We start from the raw sequence: 20,804 nt of genomic DNA on the forward strand, positions 1-20,804 counted from the left end.
ACACACCACACACACACACCACACACACCACACACACACACACCACACACACCACACACACACACACCACACACACCACACACCAAACACACACACTCCACACACACACCACACACCAAACACACACACACACCACACACACACCACACACACCAAACACACACACACCACACACACACACACCACACACACCACACACACACACACCACACACACACACACCACACACACACACACCACACACACCACACACCAAACACACACACTCCACACACACACCACACACCAAACACACACACACCACACACACACCACACACCAAACACACACACACCACACACACACCACACACCAAACACACACACACCACACACACACCACACACCAAACACACACACACACACACACATACACACACACACACACACACGGCAGTGTGCAATTCCGTGGTGCTGGGGTGCTGGGTGAAGGGTAGATGCACCTGTAACTGTGCTAGATCCTGCCACTGCCTCCATGGGGGGGGCCACTGTACATCCAGTGGAGCGCCTCAGCCTCTCCAGCAGATGATGCTGTTAAACTTTTGGGTTTTTGTTAAATTAATGGGGTGGAAATGATCTCTCAGAGTAGCTTTTATTATCGAGTGACTCTGAGCGTCTTTTCCTGTGTTCAGGGGCCACTGGCCTTCTGTTTTCTGTGGATGCCCATCACACCCTTTGCTCATGCTCCTTGTATTCCCCGCCTTGTTCTTACGGGCGGGCGCTAGGAGCTCATGCCAGGCGGGGATAAGCCTTCCTTACCCAGCACCCACCCTCCGTGTGTAGCAGAAGGTTAAAGTTTCTTCCCTCCTTTTCTTCCGAGGGTTGGACGTTGGGTTGCTTTAGTGCTTACAACCTCTCCGTTTCCCCTCAAGACGGAGGGAGCTGAGGCAGGTGCGCAGAGTGATGGGCAGGGGCGCATCGCCCGGGGCAGCCAGAGGCCTGGGGACGGGTCCAGGCGGTCGCTGAGCTCTGAGGTCCAGGGTCTGGGGCTCTGCCCGCCACATGGCAGGCGGACAAAGTCCCCCACCCCAAGGGGAAGCACTGGTCTTGATGGAGCTGGAGCGGCCCCTCCTATCCATCCGCGAAGGCGCACAAGACCCCAGCCCAGGACCAGGGGTCCCTCAGCTCCCCAGATCCCGCAGAACCCCACTTTCATCTCCCTGGGAGCCAGGGCCAGGCTGCCCACAGGCTGCCCACCACGGAGGATGCGAGCAGGACCGACGCCTCCTGCGGAACCCAGCGCCCGGCTCTGCTCCCGCGGGGCCGCCCCTGCCCTCCCCCAACCCGGCCGCGGGGAGTGGAAGCCGGATCCGCGCTTTCGTTTTCGTTTCCTGGAAGGACAGATATTACCGAGCGCCCCGCGCCTGCTCCCGGTCCGAGCGCACACTCCCCGCGCGCCTGGAAGGAGATCTCCTCCCACGAGGCACTCCGTTCTCCAGCCGAGTTTGGGGTCGGAACGGAGCGTCTGGCAGCGCGGCCGGGGGCCCGCCTTGGGGAAGGACAGCCCGGCCCCCACGCCTCCACCTGTGATGCAGGTAAGAGCCTGGCCGCTGAGCGCACCGCCACCTGCCCCATCCCCTCTCCGCCGCCTAATTCCCACACTCATTTTATCAGTCCTTTCCCTGGCTGGAGTCTCACTTTCCAACACATTCCCCACCCTCACCACCCATCCTCACCGCCCCTCACTCTCCCGCCTCACTCACCTCCAGCCCCCACTCCTCTAGGTGCTGCCTCCTCCTCCCTTCTCCTCACCCTACACCAACCAGGTGTGATGTCTCTGGAAGTTTCTGCACAAGCCAGACCCTCACAGCTGACCCACGCAGCCACTGCAGGGCCCCTCTCCCCAGAGCCCCTCTCCGCTTGCCATATTTCCCTGGGAGCCTCAGACCTGTTCGGGGGGAGCTGGGCCCCCTCCGACCTCCCAGGTTTTCTCTGCCCCCCTCTCTCCAAGCCCATTCCATGTCTGAGTCGCACACTCCTCCCTGTCCCTCCTGGAGGCCAGAGCTCTCCCTCAGCAGCTCCCGTGGGCCTTTCACCCCACGGCGGTCACAGGCCTGGGCTTCCGTCCTCTTGCTTGAAAGAGGGTGGAGGAGAAGACGAGGATCTTCCGGGAAGTCCTGGGCCAGCCCTGGGCCGCGAGCCCCCTCCAGCCGGGCCAGCCCCCACCGCCTCTGAGGCTGGCTACCTGAGAGGCGGCACCAGCTGGGGCAGGATGCGGGCAGCCAGAAATGGATGGGAACTACCCCAGAGGCGCTGCTGAACCCTCTGCAGCGACCAAGGCCTGCAGTTCGCTTTGCTGGCTCAGGTCCACAGTCTCTTCCTGCAGATCGCCCTCCGCAGACACCAAAGATGACTGTGCGGCTCCCCGAGGGCCTAGCGTGAGAAGTGACTCGGTTTCACTTTCAGTTTTTGTGACTGGGCACGGGCCCCAAGGAGCCTCCTGTTTCTACAGAGCCCTGCCGCTTTCCACCCCCTCACCCCAGGAGAGAGCCACACCTCCCTGGGGCCCAGGCTGATGGAAAACTGTAAAGATACAGACGTCCCTGCTGGGACTTTGGGGTTCAGAAATGTAGCCTGTCTTTTTCTCTGTTGGAAACAGGATGTCATTGTTTGTTTATTTCTGAGTTAAGGCCTTTTATCCTGGCCCCTCAGGTTCCCACTGAGCATTATTAGGCCTTCAGATTCCCAGCTCACAAGTCAGGACCAGGGCGGCCTTCTGGTGGGTCGGGCCCAGGCACGGAAAGCTGGCTGGGGAAGATGGATGTCTCAAGTGTCCGCTGTGTGCAAGATGTGCAGGGCATCACGTGAGGGCACACATGGTCCCACCTCCATGACACACATGGAGATGGATGCTCCTTCCCTTTGAAAAAACTCTTAACGCCTTTCGGGATGCTGAGCCTACACCAGGCGCTCACCGCCGACTGCCTGGGTGTCTCCTCTCTAGGAGGGAGCACTGGCCGGCTCTCCCGTGAGCCCCGCGGCAGCCACGCCACCTCCAGGCGCCCGGGCCCAGGCCAGATGTGACGCCCACGTGGACCTGCAGGGCAAGCGGGGCATCTGCAAGCTGCCAGGAAGACTCCGTGAGTAGAGGGGAGGGGAGAGGGTCGTGTTTGCCAAGGACACACGTGCAAGGCATGGACTTTCCTTATTTAAGGGTTTGATGTCCCCGCCTTTGCGGTTTCTTTGCTGGGCTTCTTTATTCCGTGGCGAGGAAGACAGAGGAGGTAAATGTGAATTCTCCCTGCAGGGAACACAGCTGACGTGACCGAGCTTGGGGGCGCCAGTCTCCTCACTGGGAAGGTGAGGGTTGGGGTCCGATGAGCGGTTGGGTCCCTTGCAGCCTAAAGACCAAGAGTTGGGGACGTTGCCAGTGAGGGAGCCACAGGCTAAACAGTGAACAGCTGTACGTACATAGGATCCTGCTCTAAATAATCGCGTTTACTTTTTATTGTTACAAAAGTAGCATCTGCTTAGTATCAGAAATTGGGAACTGAGCAAGAAGCATAAGAAGAATATATATGGGACAGTCACATCCACCCCGAAATAACCACGGGAAATGCACTGGGCACGGCCTTTCATTCCATCCTCTGAGCGCTTCTCCTGCCTGATTAGACTCAGAGCCTCGGAGCAGGCTGTGGACTAGCATTACAGTGAGTGGCCAGATTACTATGACCACCCATCAGTACTCCATTGACACTTCCAAAAATACTGAATATTGAGAACTTCCTAAGCAAATACTCTCAAGGTTTTATTATTATTTGCATAACGAATTCACTTCATTGTACTGATGGGGTGGTCATAATAATCTGGCCACGCAGTGTATTTACGCTGTATTTCCCATCGCAGAGCCGAGAGGGGGAAAAGCTAAGCACATGTTGAGGCTCACACGCTCTCCATGTCAAGGCGAACGCTTGGTCCTGATGATAATCTCCCAAGCGATGTTTAAATGCACGCCCTAAGCTGTGGAAATCACGGAGAGGCGGCTGGCGGGGGCGTGCGGGCTCTTTGACGGGGCGGGGCCTGGGCAGCTGTGGGGAGGCATGTCTGACCACGTCCTGCTCGGCTGCTCGGCTGCTCGGCGGGCCCCGGGCTGGAACACTGTGGGCTCCACACCCTCTGACTTCCTGGCCACGGAATGCTTTCTAGGCGCTGACAGGGCTGAGCGGGATGTGGGGGAGGACTTCACCCTGCTGCCCCCCAAGGCCTCTGCCTCTGCTGCCTGCATGAGTGATGGGGACAGAGCCTGTCTTCCCAGGTGAGGGGCAGGTGGGACCGAGGCCTGGACATGGGTGAGGGGCAGGTGGGACCGAGGCCTGGGCGCGGGTGAGGGGCAGGTGGGACCGAGGCCTGGGCGCGGGTGAGGGGCAGGTGGGACCGGGGCCTGGGCGCGGGTGAGGGGCAGGTGGGACCGAGGCCTGTGGCGTCGGCAGGAGAGGAGCCCCGTGGAGGAGGCTCTGGTACCTGGAGCTGCGGTGGAGATGGAGGGATGTGGCGCTGTTTGGGGAGAAGGGGGCTGGGGCTCTGTGAGGAGCCTCCGTTGTTTCATTTTGTCCAGATGCCAACCCTGACCGGTAGCTTGGGCTCAGGGCTGCTCCAGGGAGATGGATCTCCGCCCCCCCCCCCTGCCCCCAGCTTTTCAAGCTGCCCTGACACAGGCTGAGTCAGGTGCAGAGTAGAGGCACGAGCCAAGGGCCGAGGCCGGGGCACAGCACCTTCTGTATCTCTCACCGTAGATTCTGTGACTCATAAAAATATCAGACAGCACAGTCTGGCCCTTAGTAAGTACCTCACAGTCTTCAAAGACAGGGGACACGCAATGACTCATTTCCCTGTCAACAGCATCCCAAGGAAGCAAACCGCTGACACCTAATGAGGGTTTGACTTTTCAGATGCCAGGGTGATGTCAGCCCGATTCCTGCATTTCTGGAAATTGTGTTTCTATCGCCGGGCATCTCTCTGACATTCATTCCCAGTCACCAGCCCTCCCCTCACCCCCCCTCCCCTCTGCTTCCACTGCAACCAGCAGGGCTGATTAGCCTCGGCAGAAAGGCGAACAAACAGCACAAACCTGGCTGAGCCTTGTGAGTCAGCACAGCTCACTGCGGTCACCTGGCCGACGAGACGTGCGGAGAGCAGTGGGCAGTCCACTCCGGGGACACAGACGTCCTGACAGGACACGGCCGGGCGGAGGGATGCGGTTCACGGGGCTCCACAGTGACCTCAGCTCACAAAGGACACTCACGACTGTGTGTCCCTCTGACCTGGGGAGAGGAGTGTCCCCTGTCAGGTCAGCCCGAGGCCGGGGTCACGGGCAGCGGGGGCGGTGCCAGCCCTGTGACCACTTGCAGGCCCGGGCTGAGGTCACGGGAGCGAGTCTGGGAGGAAGTGATGCCACCTCCAGGGACGGCTCGGGGACTTTGAGAGCCGGCGGTTTTGATGTGATCAGCAGCACAGCCTCCTGCTTGTGGCTCGGCCCCAGGAAGAGGCAGAGCGCTGCTCCGCCGGTCAGTGCCGCAGGCAGCGGGTGGCATCTCTGCAGCTCCCTGGCCTGGAACGAGGGACGGGCCCCCGGGCTCCAGCAGTCCTCACGTCCCTGCTCAAGCGCCCATCCTCTGCTCAAGCGCCCATCCTCTGCTTACAGGAGCGTCCTGGGCACTTGTGTTGATAGACGCGGCTCTGACATGGGCTCCCCGTCCGAGAGCGGGGCTTTCACTCTTTAATGGGCTCGAGAATCCCCTGGGCTCGGTGGGTCTCAGCTGGGGCCTGGCTCCTGCATCTCGAATAAACTCTCCGTGCTGCCGGCGCCGTTCCGGGACGTGCATCTGAGGACCTTGTCACGCAGCTCAGTCCTAACAGTGCTTTCAGAGCGCTGGCCAAGGCTCACCGAGGAGGTGAAAGGGGTGCTGTGGGGAGAGAGAGCTGGTTGGGTGGGGCTGGGGGCTGGGAGGGGGTGGTCAGGGTGACCAGGGGCCTTTTGGCCCTCCCGCATTTGCTCAGCTCCCTCATTTCCATGTTTATGGAGCACCTACTCTGAGGCAGGCACTGCTGTCGGTGCTGGAGACAGAGATGGCTGAGACTGACAAAGTCTGTGCCTCACGGAGCTGACGTTCTAGTCGGGGTGCAGCGACTCCATGAGGAAAAACTAAGCTGTGTAAGGGCAGTGAGGGCCATACAGCTGCGGCGGGGAGGGGGAGCCCCCATGTCCAGCCCTGTGTGCAGGTGGGGAGGGAGTGTTGACTCTTCAGGGAGACACCCGAGCCCTCCCACCACGTGCTGGACAGGCAGCTCCTCCGGGGGCCCAGCCAGCGGGGTCTCTGTTCAGATCTGTCCGGGAACCGGGAGCCGGCCACGCTGGGAATTCCCAGTGAGCAAGGCTTGGGGCAGGGAGGGTAAGGGGATACCTGCTGGAGTCTCGAGAGACAAAGATGGCCGGAGGGAAGGAACTGAAAACAGTGGATTGCTGCGAGAGAGGGAGGGAGGAGCCGTGGCTGGTCTGCAGGTGGGGCCCCAGGGGTGGGGGGTAGACTGGGAGGGAGGCCCGTTAGGCCCATCCAGCCACTAGGTCAGGGGGCTGCTGGGGAAGTCAGCAGCTGAGATACTGCACCAGCACCTGCCAAGCGTTTCACACGTGTGACCTCGTCTAACACTGAGAGCTGCGTTGTCTGGAAGGCCTGCGCCACAGGCCCGATGCTGGGCTGTAAGTGGCTTCTCTCGGCGTCCTCCCGACAATCCCGCGTGGCTCTGCCCTTTGTTCTTGCTTTGGTTGCCGAAGGCCGGTCCAGATGAGGAAACCGAGACACAGTCATGTAGGTCCCATCGTGGACAGCTGGCCTGGCACCACGTCCGTACCTGTTGTTTTCACTTTTCCTTTTTTTAGGTGTAGTTTACATGCAGTCACGTGTGCTAATCGCAAGTGTGCATGTGTATTTATGTACGTAAACACCACGTAGCCACCATGTGCATTCAGCTCTGGACCGTTTCCAGGGCCCCCGAAGGTTCCCTGTGCCTCCTCTCAGGCACTGCCCCCCAGAGGGTGAGCGGCCTGGTTCCCCTCCCTGGAGGAGCTCTGACTCTTCTTGCTCAGTTTTGCGTCTGGCTCCCTTCCCAGTGTAGCATCTGTAAGCTTCACCCACGTGTCGTGAGCAGCTCTCGGTTGTACTTTCTGGCTCATTACCGAGCAGCGTTTATTGCAGGACAATATCACAGTCTGATCGTCCCTCCTCTGGCTGGTGGGACGTGGGATGTTCCCAGTTCCTGTCCATTGTGCACGGAGCCTCGGTGGACATTTGCGTGCGTGTCTTTCAGTGGATGCGGTCACTGTGTCTCTTGGGTCTTTACTTAGGAGTGGAAATGCTGGGCTCCTAACCTCTGCACCACCCAGCAGCCCGGAGAGGCAGTGCCTTATCCCACTCCACAGACGGGGAGACTGAGGCTGAGAGAGGGTGAGCGCTGACTTGGCTAGTAAGGGGCTGAGCTGGAACCCAAACCCTGAGTTTGAGGACTTGGCCCCAAGGTCGGTGGCTGACCCACTGCTTGGAACCTGGTCCTTTCCCAGGCGCCGGTCCTATTCGAAAGCCTTTGGCCTTAGTGATCTTTGGAAACATGGGGAACAAGAAGGCCCCTCTTCTTTAAAAAAAATATTCTTTTTTATTGATTTCAGAGAGGAAGGGAGAGGGAGAGAGAGATGAAACTTCAATGATGAGAGAGAATCATAAATCGGCTGCTTCCTGCACGCCCCACACTGGGGATGGAGCCCGAAACCCGGGCCTGTGCCCTGACCGGGAATCAAACCGTGACCTCCTGGTTCACAGGTCCACGCTCAGCCACTGAGCCATGCCCGCCAGGCAGGTTCCTCTTCTTGATCACAGGGCTGGAGGTGCTGGCGGCAACGGGATGAAAGGCGAGGGTAGGCGTGAGCACGACACAATGAAAGCAAAACCAGATCACACTCCGGCCGGTGACAGGCTCCAGGTCTCAGGAGCTGCCGCAGGCTGTGTGTGACCGCAGGGTCCCGGGAGACAGCTTGGGCGGTCTGCTGCCCAGCTCTGTGGACCCGGGGCAGGACCGTGTGTGGCTGGGAATGTCTGCAAGTTCAGGTGTTCCCTCTCACTGTGGTTTTAGTTTTTTCATGGAGGCTGAACAGCCGGGGGCGGGGGTGAGGAAGGTGGGGGAGGCGTGGAATCCATCCTCATGCTCTGGCCAAACACAGGAAAACGGGCCCCTCTGACTCAGGCATCATAGTTTCGAATTTTCAGACCGACAGCCTCAAACATCATGAACTAGGCAATGCTGCAAACAATGCAATTGCCAGTTGGCCCCGGAGCCCGGCAGTCCTGAGCGGCTGTGTGGCTCCACCGGACACCTCCTGTGTGCCGCCACCTCGGCCCGAGTCTCACCCACCAGCTTCTTGTGTCGCACGCTGTCCCCCCAGGCTGAGCCCCAAGAGGCTCTCCATTCCCGTTCCCACCAGCGAGGCTGTTGCTCTGTGTACTCCTGCCAGGGGTAGGTGACCTTAAAACGGCCTCTCATCCTTCTTCGGTTGCGCCTGGCCCTGACATCTGGTGGGTGGAGGCCAGGGAGCTGCTAAACCTTCTGCAAGCTCTGGACAGGCCCACAGCGGGAATTCTCAGGCCCGGAGTGTCGATAGTGCTAAGCAGTCCTGCTCCCCTGTGAACCGAGCTAAGATGCTTTGTCTTAAAAAAATTTAGAGATGCTCTTGACCTAGGATGGGCATTAGCCTTTTATCTGTGTTTTGCAAGTATTTCCCGAAATCTGCCCTCTGTTAGCGTGGTTTCTCTTTGCCACACAGACAATAATGGTGTAGTCAAATGCGTCTTTCACTTTGATGACAGCCTCTGGGTTTCCTGTCGTAGTTGAGGGCTCCCTGCCCTTGTTTGGTGCATATGGTTTAGTGTTTCTGCTTCTCTTGAGGTTTTCATTAGGCCTTATCGTCGGGAATTGATTTTTGTGAACAGTGGGGGGAGGGTCCAAATATATTTTCCACACGGAGAGGCAGTTGCGGCTTCAGCATATCTTAAATGGACTATCCTTTCCCGCCGAATGAAAACCCGCCTCTGTCCTATTTTACTTTGCACACGCACACCGCCCCCCGCTCCCTCTTCCTTTCCGATGATTCTTGTCAGTCTAGTTCAGCTCCATCACATCTTGATTACATGACTTTGTGGTATGTGTGCCAAAGGTCACTTGTCACCTCTATTCTTTTTTTTCTCCCTTAAATAACTTTTTAGTCCACTTCAGACATTTATTCTTCCTTGTTACTCACTCTTAGTTCCCAAAATAAGGAAAGGAAAGCCTCTCTGTCCATCCGTCCGTCCGTCTGTCCGTCCCCACTGGGCCGCGTTGCCGCCGACTGGGATTGTTATTAGACAGTCACTGCTTGTGGGGTCCCCCTCCTGCCAGCCTCGTGCTGTGCCCTGCCCCCAGCAGTGCTTGTTTGATGTTGGCTGAATGAATGAACGAGTAGATGATGCACATTCTTCTTTTTCTTTTTAAATATATTTTACTGATTTTTTACAGAGAGGAAGGGAGGGAGATAGAGAGTTAGAAACATCGATGAGAGAGAAAGATCGATCAGCTGCCTCCTGCACACTCCCTGCTGGGGATGTGCCCGCAACCAAGGTACATGCCCTTGACCGGAATCGAACCTGGGACCCTTCAGTCTGCAGGCCGACGCTCTATCCGAGGAGCCAAACCGGTTAGGGCCTTCTTTTTCTTTTTAACATGAAAACTTTGATCTCTTCTGTTGTTTTGGGAGCAGGCAGTCAGAGGCTGGCTCCGTCCTTGTCACTGCCGGGGCTGGGGGCAGGGGGAAGGGGGTGGGGGGCTGGGGGGTGGCTTTGGACAGTTTTTTTTTCTCCGCTGCCTCCATTCTCTTACCGTCACACTGGACCCGGTGAGCCCCGAGCTCCTCCCACTCTCATGGCCGGGGGTGCTAGAGGGACGAAGGGCAAAACACCAGGCGGACTCATCGTGGGCACAGTGCTGGGCCCAGCGCTTTCGGGGGCCCATGAAAATATGCCAATTCCTTTTGAAATCAGAAGAAAAAAACTTTTAGGTAGAAGAAAATGTTTTAATATACAACAGCATACTCACCTGATGCCGATGCAGCCGTAAAATATAATAACAATTTTTAGTGGAGGAAGGGGCCTGGGAGAGCCGTGCTGTGCTGTGGGCCTGCTGAGCAGCCCGGTCAGGGGGGCAGTGTCGCCTCGGGCAGCCTGGCGAAGGCAGGGCAGAGCGCGGGGCATAAGAGGGCAGCGCTTGCTGGGGGACTGCCAGGGAGGAGACACCTGAGCAAGGTATCCTCTGCCCCCAGCTGTTCCCTGAGCAAACCCAGGTCTGAGCTGTCTCCACGGAGTGGACGAGAACAGCAGCCACACAGACCTGGTTCTGCCTGGCTGGACCTCATGCTACTGTGGTCCCTAACCTCTGGGAGCCTCGGTTTCCTTGTTTGGAAAACAGTAATACTGACACCTCCTCTGTGGGACTGGTTGGTCGTTCATACCATCATCCAGTATGTGTTTATCGAGCACCTATTGTATTCAGGCCCTGTCCTGGAATACATGCAGCGTGCACACAGCGCCTGGCACAGAGCAGTTCCTCATTACACATTTGTTGAATGAATAATTGGAACACAGGCTGGGGTGGTGGGTTGGGGGTACCACAAATAAATAAGTAATACATTAAAAGTACATAGATGATGATAAGCAAATAATCATATCAAATATAAAGTGCAATTCCAAAGGTAAGGTAAGGTGCCAGGAAGGGGGAAGAACAGGACACAATGACAGAGACAATGACTGGGTGTGGGAGCAGGACACCTGCTCAGAGAAGTGTTCAGGGTGGGCTTCTCGGAGGAGGTGGCATTTAAGCGAGGGCCCGCCTCCAGCCCGCATCCTGTGTTGCAGGGATCCAGCCCGCGCTCTGGAGCCGCGAGGACGTGCTGCACTGGCTGCGCTGGGCGGAGCGCGAGTACTCCCTGCAGCGCACCCGGGAGCGAGGCTTCGAGATGAACGGCCGCGCGCTCTGCATCCTCACCAAGGACGACTTCCGGCTCCGCGCGCCCGGCTCAGGTCTGGAAACTCTCTGGCTTTCTCTAACCCCCTGGAAGCCCACGTAGGCCCGGCGGGAGGTGGAGGGGCGTTGGTTGGAAGGTCATGCTCACTCCCAGCCCCTCTTTCCATAAATGTTTGCCAGGCGGCTCCCAGCCTGGGCTGACCCGCAGCGAAGGACTCCATTTGGCGGTTGATTTCAGAGCCGCAGGCAGGTGTCTGTCCTGCCAAGCACTGACCCCTCCCATCTGTGGCCCCGTCTCCCCTACCATCTCCATCAGCACGCAGCCTGTGCGGGACATGCCCCCACGAGGCCGGTGGCTGCAGGGGATGAGGCAGCGCCCACGCAGCCTGGTCAGCAGCCCCTCCCGCCCCCCAGGTGACGTCCTGTACGAGCTGCTCCAGTACATCAAGACCCAGCGGCAAGCCCTGGTGTGCGGCCCTTTCTTCGGCAGGGCCTTCAGGCAGAAGATGCCCCGTGGGCACTGCCCCTGCCCCCTGCAAGGTGAGGCGCTCTCCTCGTTGCTCGGCTTCCTCGCCGGCAAGGGGCTGTTTGCACCGTGTCTCTGTTTCTTTCCCTCCTGATCTCTCCATGGAAACGGTTCTTGTCCGTCTCCAGGGCCCCGAACTTAGGGATGACCACACCCACTCCCTGTGGCCTCTCGCAGCCTCCCACCCGGTGGGTTAACCTCTTCCCGCAACTCAGCGGTTCTCAACCTGTGGGTCGAGACCCCTTTGGGGGTGGAACGACACTTTCACAGGGGTCGCCTAAGACCATCGGAAAACACATATATAATTACATATTGTTTTTGTGATTAATCACTATGCTTTAATTATGCTCAATTTGTAACAATGAAAATACATCCTGCATATCAGATATTTACATTACGATTGATAACAGTAGCAACATCACAGTTTTGAAGTAGCAACGAATATAATTTTATGGTTGGGTCACAACATGAGGAACTGTATTAAAGGGTCGCGGCATTAGGAAGGTTAAGAACCACTGCTCCTCCCTTGGCCTCTAGGACACCCCACTGGTCGCTCCCTCAGGCTCCTGGTTTCTAAATGTTGTGGTTCCCGGGACTTGGGGGGCCTCTTCCCTATCTACATGCAGCCGTGGGTGGTCTCACCTGTCTCGGGTGCGAAGCACCATCTAGTGCCCATGACTCCATGCACACCCGGACCTCTCTGAACTCCAGACTTGAGCACCCACACTGCCTGCCCCACCCCCACCGGGATGTCCACTCCAACAGCAGCTCAGCTCCTAAAGCAAACACCCGCTCCCTGCCTCCCCCAGGTCTTCCTGCCTCCCCCCCACTGCTCTGGCCAGAATGTTGGATGCCATCTTTGATTTCTTTCTCTCCCAACCTTGAACCTCCTCACTGGTCTCCTTGCTCCTACGCTTGACGTCCTACGATCTGTTCTCAACAGAGCAGCTGGAGAGAATCGTTACTTAGGTCATGTGACTTCTCTGCTCAGAATCTTCCAACGGCTCCCACCTCACTTGGAGTCAAGGCTACAGTCCTTACCAGTGGTTCTCAGCCTTCTGGCCCTTTAAATACAGTTCCTCATGTTGTGACCCAACCATAAAATTATTGTCGTTGCTACTTCATCACTGTAATGTTGCTACTGTTATGAATTGTAATGTAAATATCTGATATGCAGGATGGTCTTAGGCGACCCCTGTGAAAGGGTCGTTCGACCGCCAAAGGGGTCTCGACCCACAGGTTGAGAACCCCTGCCTTACGCTGACCTCCTGACCCTCGGCCGCCCCTTTCCTCCTCGCTCACACTGCTCCAGCCACACTGCCTCAGGGCCTTCGCACTCGTTCCCTCTGCCTGGCATTCCCTTCTCTAGGTGCCAACAGAGCCCACTCGTCTGCCTCCTCAGTGTCTGCTCAAGTGTCAGCGTGTCAGTGAGGCCTGACCTGCACGCACCTGCACCTGCCCGGGGTTCCCCACCTGCCTCCTGGTGCTTTACTTTCACACCCCCCCCATATTACCTACTGTTTCTATTTCCTTTTTTATTTTAATCATCTCTCTCCTTTCACCCCCAACTAGAATGTAAGCTCACGAGGTCGGGGCTTCTTGGGGTTCAGTGATGTGTCCCCAAGATTCTAGACCAATGCTGGCTCCTAGAAGGCTCTCAATCAATGTTGATGGGGTGGGTGGAGAAGACACTGGACTGAGGCGCAGGGCACTGGGCTCTGGGCCTGGCTCGCCACCGCTTGGCTTTGTGAACAATGTTGCAGGTGCGGGAACAGGTCTGAGAGAGGAGTCACGTGTCTAGAGCTGGGCTAGCAGCGGGGCTGTCTGGCCCTCACCCACGCCATCTGGCACCGGGGCTAGACGCAGGGAGACCACCAGCAGTGCTGCCCCTCGGGGTCCCGGGCATGCCGTTAAGGAGGCCTGGGCTGGGAGGCTCTGTCCCGTAGCATCACCGGTGCTCATTTGCTTGCAGAGGAGACCAGGCCCTCTCGGGTGGCCCAGGGAGGCCTCCTGCAGCAGCCACCGGACCTGGAGCTTACCAACTCCTGGAGCCAACTGGATGCCCCTGGCCTGGCCAGGTGGCCCCCCGGCAGGGAGGAGGCCCTCAGCTTCCCTCTCCGTGGGGAGCTCAGCTGTAGGGCAGAGGGAGTCTGCTCCTTCCCCACGAGGCCGCAGGCCCCCGTCGACGGCAGGATTGATGGCAGGATCGCAGGTGGGTAGGGGGCTGTGTTCTGGGGGATGAGAGGGTCTGTGAGGATGGGCGTTAGAAAGGCGCCCTGGCTTTGCTCTGTGGGGTGAGAGGGTCTGTCTGTGCTGGGCGGTAGGGATGTGGGGGACTGTCCTGTGTGCTGGCCACAATCTGGCCACAGCGAGCGGTGCCGCCCGGGATTGCCAAGCCCACCCCATCTCCAGAGCAGAGACAGTTAAGCCAGTCACACTCAGGCAGTTGGTCAGGTTGGCATTAAAAACCTATTTACTTTTAGGATGAGAAAAGATAAACCAAAGAACCTATATACTTATATGCATAGCCCATGGACACGGGCAGTAGGGGGGTGAAGATCCGGGGGTGGGGGTGGGTAGGGGCTGGGAGGAGGTAAAGGGCAGAAATTGGGAGATATCTGTAATACTGTCAACAATACAAATATATTTTTAAAAACCCTTATTTACTTTTAAATAGTTGAGCACTTACTATGTGCCAGGCACGGCTCTTTATTTAATCCCACAACAGCCCTTGAGGTTGCCATTATTATTAGCGACAGCCACAGACAAGGGAAATGAGGCCCAGAAAGGCCGAGTGCCTTTCCCATGTTTGCACAGCAGTAAGTGGCAGAGCTGGGATGTGGAGCAGGCGGTCTGGCTCCAGAGCCTGAGCCTGCAGGTGACACGCTTCCATTTTACACTTGTTAAAGGATTGGTTAATACACAGGCAGACAGACTGACAGATAAGCACCAAAGGGTGTTTTCTAGCCATAGTGGGGCCACTATACTTATTCTAAGATACCATTGAGGTGGAAGAAGCATGGCTTCTGGTTTGGAAATGCCTGGGAATCTGAAACACAATTATTTTATATATATAATGTTTTAAATAAAATAATTATATATATATAATTAGAGGCCTGGTGCATGAATTCGTGCACCAGTGGGGTCCCTTGGCCTGGCCTGTGGGATCGGGCTGAAACGGGCTCTCCAACATCCCCCGAAGGATCCCGGATCGCGAGAGGGCACAGGCCAGGCCAAGGGACCCCACTGGTGCACAATCAGGGCCGGGGAGGGACCGTGGGAGGGCTCCAGGGCGTATCCAGCCCATCTTGCTCAGTCCCAATCGGCCAGACCCCAGTAGCAAGCTAACCTACCAGTTGGAACATCTGCCCCCTGGTGGTCAGTGCACCTCATAGCAAGCGGTTGAATGGCCTTAGCATATCATTAGCATATTACGCTTTGATTGGTTGAACAGACAACCAGACGACCAGACACTTAGCATATTAGGCTTTTATTATATAGGCTTTTTATTGATTTCAGAAAGGAAGGGAAAGGAAGGGAGGAGAGATAGAAGCATCGATGATGAAAGAGAATCATTGATTGGCTGCCTCCTGCATGCCCCCTACTAGGGATTGAGCCTGCAACCTGGCATGTGCCCTGACTGGGAATCAAACTGTGACCTCCTGATTCATAGGCTGATGCTCAACCACTGAGCTACCATGGCCAGACCACAGTTATTTGATTTAAAAAATAATAATGGCTTAACATTCTTTGAGCACTTACCCGGTGCCAGGCAGTGTGCTAAGGTTTTGTTTGGTTTTGTCTGTTGTGTTCTTTCATGCTCCCATCAGGCCCTGTGAGGAAACTGGCTTGGAGGCCCAGGGAGTGGGACTGGAGCTGCGGGTGCTCCCGGGCTCCCTCTGCTGCTTGCCCTCTGCAATGGCACGTGGGTGTCCTGAATCTCCCTTAGGGTGAGGGTGGATGTTAGCACCTGATTTAACAGAGCCCAGGGGCTGAGTGACTGGGCCAGGGGCAGACAGGGACCTGGAAGCCGCCTGCCCCAGGGAAGGGCCCTGGCTTTGGCATCTGCAGAGCTGGGTGAGAGTCTGCCTGCCTCTCTGAGCCCATTGCCTCATCTCTTCCTGGGGATGAAGGTAACACCCCTTAGAGTTAGGGTGATTGAATGAGACAACGAGTAATGGCCCCCCAGTTCTGCTAATACCGCCGTCGTCTCCATCCTGCTGCACGCTGGGCCCCAGCCTCGCGGGCCCCGAGCGCCTTCCTCATGCCGGGCCTCACAGCGCCAGGAAAGCCGCCTGCACCCTGTGCTCCATTGCAGACTGCCGGCTGCTGTGGGACTACGTGTACCAGCTGCTCTCCGACACCAGGTACCAGTCCGTCATCAGGTGGGAAGATGAGAACGCCAGGATCTTCCGAGTCGTGGATCCCAACGGGCTCGCCAGGCTCTGGGGGAACCACAAGGTGAGCCTCAGCCAGCGGGCGGGAGGCCTCCACTTACCCAGGAGCGGACGGGGCAGGGGTCAGAGCGCACCCTCAGCACCAGGGCTCCGTCCTTACCTGGGGGCTCAGCAGCAGCTCCAGGAAGCCTTGGGGTCCTTCTACTTTGGGAGGCCCTGAAGGTCAGACAGCGGCTTCCTCAGGAGGGGACTGGCCCTGGAACTTGGGATCTTGCCTTCTCACCGCTTGCTCCCACCTGTGCTCAGCACGGGGACCTTTCAGAGCACGTTTACATGAGTTGCCCGTCGGATGCCGTGGGTGGAACCGGGTTCCCTGGGGGAAGCCGGGGCAGGAGCCAGGTCTCGGGCCTGCAGGGATGTCTGCCATCGGGGCTGGGAAGGCCCGGGAAGGGCTGAGACCAGCATTCCCAGCGCGAGGAGTGCCCACACCTAAATGGGTGTCTGCAGGGGATTCTAGGAACTAAGGACTTATTTTAGTAAGAATCAGGATTAAGAAATCTATCATGTCAGTCTCATGATTTACAGTGGTGATACAAAGCAAATGTCCTTGTCTGTAAATTAATTCACTTAAGTAAAAAATGAGTCTTTTAAAGAAAACTATTAATAATAACAATAATTTGCAATACGTAGCATTCCTTAAAAGGGTATAGCATTTGATTGGCGGGCACTGCTCTGAGGGTTATATTTTACTAACTCATTTATTTACTCCTCACAACAGCCTCGTGAGGGCAGGTAGGTATCAGACGGGGAAACTGAGGCACGGATTGGTTTACCAACTTGTCCAGGAGTCTGCAGCCAGGAGGTGGCAGGGCAGGGACTTGAACGCAGACTGCAGCCCTGCACTCCTCTGTTCTGTGGCCTCTCAGGACGGCCGGTGGCTGGAAGCGTGCAAATGACTAAAGTTTGGGTGTGCTCTTTGGCCCAACCCCTGCACAGTACAGGGGAGAAGTTGAGGCTCAGAGAGTAGTAAGTTCGTTTAATGAGCACAGACTACATGGCAGGCACCGTGCTACGTATTCTCACGGATTAGCAAGTTCATCCTTACCCCAAACCTGTGAGACGGATGTTCTCGTCCTTGTCTCAGAGCCGGGCACACGGGTTCAGGGAGGTAACACCAGTCCGGCCACTTGGCCTGCTCTGCACTGCCCGTCCTGCGGAGAGGGGAGACCGTCCCCTGGCCGAAGTCACTCGGCCCCTTGCCAGGCTATCTCTCTGATTACATCGCCAACTGCATGTATGTTTATTTGTTACTGCCGGTGACATTAGGTTTTTAAGAGCTACACGTGACCCGCTCCTGCCCCTGGTTCTCAGCCAGGCAGATGAGAGAACCGCCCCAATGTGTCTCCCTGGCCTTCCCCTGCCTTCCTCCTTCCAAACTCAAGAGAAATCTCTCAGAACCCTGGCTGCTCCCTTCCAGGCGTGGGAACCATGGGAACCGAGGCCTGGGAGGGGCAGGTGGGGAGTGAGGGTGATGTGGCTGCTTTGCCTCCCAGAACCGAGTGAACATGACCTACGAGAAGATGTCGCGTGCCCTGCGCCACTACTATAAGCTGAACATCATCAGGAAGGAGCCCGGCCAGAAGCTCCTGTTCAGGTGAGCAGCCTGGGCCGAGGGGCCAGGGAGGCGGGCGGCGCTGGGTGGGCCGGAAGCCCCGCGGCTGGGCAGCGGCTGGGCAGCGGCTGACTGCGCTGGGGCCCGACTCCAGGTTCCTGAAGCTGCCCAGGAAGACGGCCCCGGACCAGGGCAGCCGCCCGCAGCAGCTGCAGCGCCGGGAGCAGGGCCAGGCCGGCTTCAAGGCGGACGTGCTGGCGGTCTCTCCGTGAGGGCACGACCCAGGCCCTGGGCAGATGGGACAGAGAGCGAGTCTCTCGTGAGGGCGGCGAGCTGCACGCCTCCGCCCTCCTCCCCGGGCAGCAGGGATGCCCGGCCGGTGCACTTCGGGACCTGCTGTCAGGGACCTCAGAGCCGCCTGAGGACCTGAGCTGTGAGGACTGGGAGGCTCGCCCAGGACATCGTGGGCCAGGCGGGGCCACAGGCATGAGCTCTCCCGGCCTTGCCCCTGGCTACCTGCCCAGCGAGGTTGGGTGGCCTGGCGCTGAGGGCATCCAGCCCCACGCCTCCAGGTCACAGAGGGGAGCGGCCGCCAGCCTCAGCTCGCCCATCAAGGGCGCGTGCTCCCCGCAGGGCTCCTCTATGAACGGACAAAAGGATGGCTGCTCCGTCAGCCTTTGGGACAACGACGGTACCTGGCGTTTAAGTGCTCCCTGTGCAGGCCTTGCACTCAGGGTCCTGCCTACACGTCATCTCGTTCAGTTCCCACGCCACCGTGAGGTTCAGAGGTCTGGGCACAGGCAGACCTGCAGGGCGGGGTGTCCCCCGAGCCCAGTGCTGCTGTTCCCGTCAGTGACTGCGAGGGTCTCGGGCATGAGGCTTGGCCCTGCCTCTCTGCCGGCGTCTCCGTGACAATCCCTGTCCTCAGTGTTGAGTCTTTGGTGACAGTGACTGTGGCCCAGTGGGAACCACCTCCCGTCCGCGCCTGGGCCCCTGTGCGCCTGGGCCCGTACCTGCCAGGTGTCTTTGGGCAAGCTGTTCCACCTCGGGGACCGCAGGTTTCTCATCTGCAAGGTGGGGCGCTGCCCTGGCTGACCCTCGGGAAAGCGGGAAGCTCCGTAAGACCATACCTGTGAGTGCCCAGCAGGTGCCTGCTCCGCAGCGCTTACTCCGGGCACCAGGTCACCGTCAGTCCTGCCAACCGAGAGCTGCTCTCAGCACAGGCCTCTGAGCTGCCGGGCCAGCCTTCCTCTCTGCAGCTCCCAGTCCCACTGGGCTCCTGGGGGTCGGAGCCTCGCCCTGCACGGAAAGCGAAGGGAGTGTTTTTACTTCATCAAAAACAGAACGTGGATCTGCACCTTCTTTCTGGGGAGGAGGAAACCACCGAGCCGCTTGCCTCCAGCAGGTCAGAAAGCCCGTCTGCGGACCCGAGTCACCGCAGGAGGAAGTCCTCAGGCTTCTTGGACTTTGGGACTCAAAGCTGGGACGCTCACGAGCAGGGAAACTCCCGCTGAGTCCGTCAGGGGCTCTGACAGTTCCACCCCCAAAGGGCCAGGCAGGGCGTCCTGCCCCTCCCATCTGCCCTGGGACTGTGCTGTCTCCTGACTCCGGCCTGGATGCTCTCAGGCCCCGTAGCCTTTCTCATTGTCCCCAACCAGAACTGCATACCTGGGGCGGGAGGGGTTCCCCCCAGCCGCTCCCTTTAGAGATCACACAGCTGAGGCCAGAGACGGGGTGACTTGCCCAGGGCACAGAGCCCAGCTGCCTGCTGCCCCTCACGTTGCCTCATTTCTTCTAGTCTCACATCTTTTTCATGGGCCCAAGATGCAGGGGTTTAGACAAGAGAATGGAGTTAGGGTGCTGGCATTGGCCTGCTGGTGTGTCAATGGTTGAAAACACCTGCGTATCCTAGGGGCTGTGTCTTCCCCCAGGGCGATGACTCTCACCCCACACTGGGATTCTCGGGGCCAGGAGTGGGCCCTGGGCTTGGGCAGTGCTCACCACCCCAGACCCCGGACCCCTGGGCTCTCCAATCGGCCCTGCGCTCAGCTCCACCCTCTCCCCATCTCCCCCAGCACATAGGCTGTGCTCAGGGAGGGACACCTGGGTGCAGGAGCAAAGGGGTTCTCCAGCCCTTCCTTCCAGGGGCACGAATTGAGCACCTGCTATGTACCTGGCATCAGGTGAGGCTCTGGGTTTACCCCCACTTTTTACAAATTAGATTCCTGAAAGGCCGTGGGTCACTGAAAACAACACCTGTCAAAGGGGACTTCCTCACACGTAACCTTAACAAGCAGAAAGTACATCCTCATGGTTTGATAAGGTAGACAGTCGTGTCCTTTTTGGGGCCAGGTTACATGAATGTCAGCAGTAAATAAAGAGTTTATGAAAAAAGTGCTATAGTAAGAAGTTAGTGAAATAAATTATACAAGTCACTGTCTCCATCCAGTGAAACCATTTACAGCATTAACCCTTGCACTTCTCCTTGACACAGATTCTTTATTATTATTATTATTACAGTGGGGCCTTGACTTACGAGTGTCCCAACTAACGAGTTTTTCGAGATAAGAGCCGTCTCTCGGCCGATTTTTTGCTTTGAGTTGCGAGCTAAAATTCGGGTTACGAGCCAGCTTCAGATACCCCACCGCTAGTTGGCGCAGCGAACGTCACAGTGAACGCCACCACATCAGCCCAGCATCATGTGTCTCACTCGTTCACTTTTTTATTTGACATACGAGTAATTTGAGTTACGTGCTCCGTCACGGAACGAATTAAACTTGTAAGTCAAGGCCCCACTGTATTTTTAAAATTTTATTTCTCAATTACAGTTGACACTCAGAATTATTTTGTAGTAGTTTCAGGTGTTCAGCATTGTGGTCGACAATCGTACACTCTGCAAAGTATTCCCAGTGCCCAGCGGGCACCAGGCCTGTTATTACAGTATTATCGGTACTGTATTCCCTGTGCTGCACTTCACATCCCGGGACTGTTCTGTGACTACCAGCCTGTGCTTCTTCATCCCCTCACCTTGTTCACACAGCCCCCCGAGCCCTCTCCCCTCTGGCCACCGTCAGTCTGTTCTCTGTGTCTCTGAGCACAACACAGAGAAAGTCTTTTTCCCTCAGACCCCCCCCGCCCCCGCCCGCCCCAGCTTTATTGGGGTATGACTGACACAGGACACTGTGGAAGGTTAG

The 20,804-nt window shown here is 57.5% G+C and overlaps 1 protein-coding gene across 1 annotated transcript; it reads left to right on the forward strand.

The window, feature by feature from the left end:
* The first annotated feature begins 1,425 nt into the window (after nt 1-1,425).
* ETV7 (ETS variant transcription factor 7) lies at nt 1,426-20,571 on the forward strand. Its single transcript, XM_070418687.1, has 8 exons — nt 1,426-1,573; nt 2,983-3,118; nt 10,967-11,131; nt 11,490-11,615; nt 13,574-13,813; nt 15,920-16,062; nt 17,552-17,652; nt 17,765-20,571. The coding sequence occupies exons 1-8, from the start codon at nt 1,568-1,570 to the stop codon at nt 17,880-17,882; spliced, it is 1,035 nt and encodes a 344-aa protein (XP_070274788.1). The 5' UTR covers nt 1,426-1,567; the 3' UTR covers nt 17,883-20,571.
* Nucleotides 20,572-20,804: the final 233 nt, after the last annotated feature.

The sequence above is a fragment of the Myotis yumanensis genome, unplaced genomic scaffold (genome assembly GCF_028538775.1).
Source record: "Myotis yumanensis isolate MYYU_CA2020_CCGP unplaced genomic scaffold, mMyoYum1.0.hap1 SCAF_6, whole genome shotgun sequence".
NCBI classification, from domain to species: Eukaryota; Metazoa; Chordata; class Mammalia; order Chiroptera; family Vespertilionidae; genus Myotis; species Myotis yumanensis.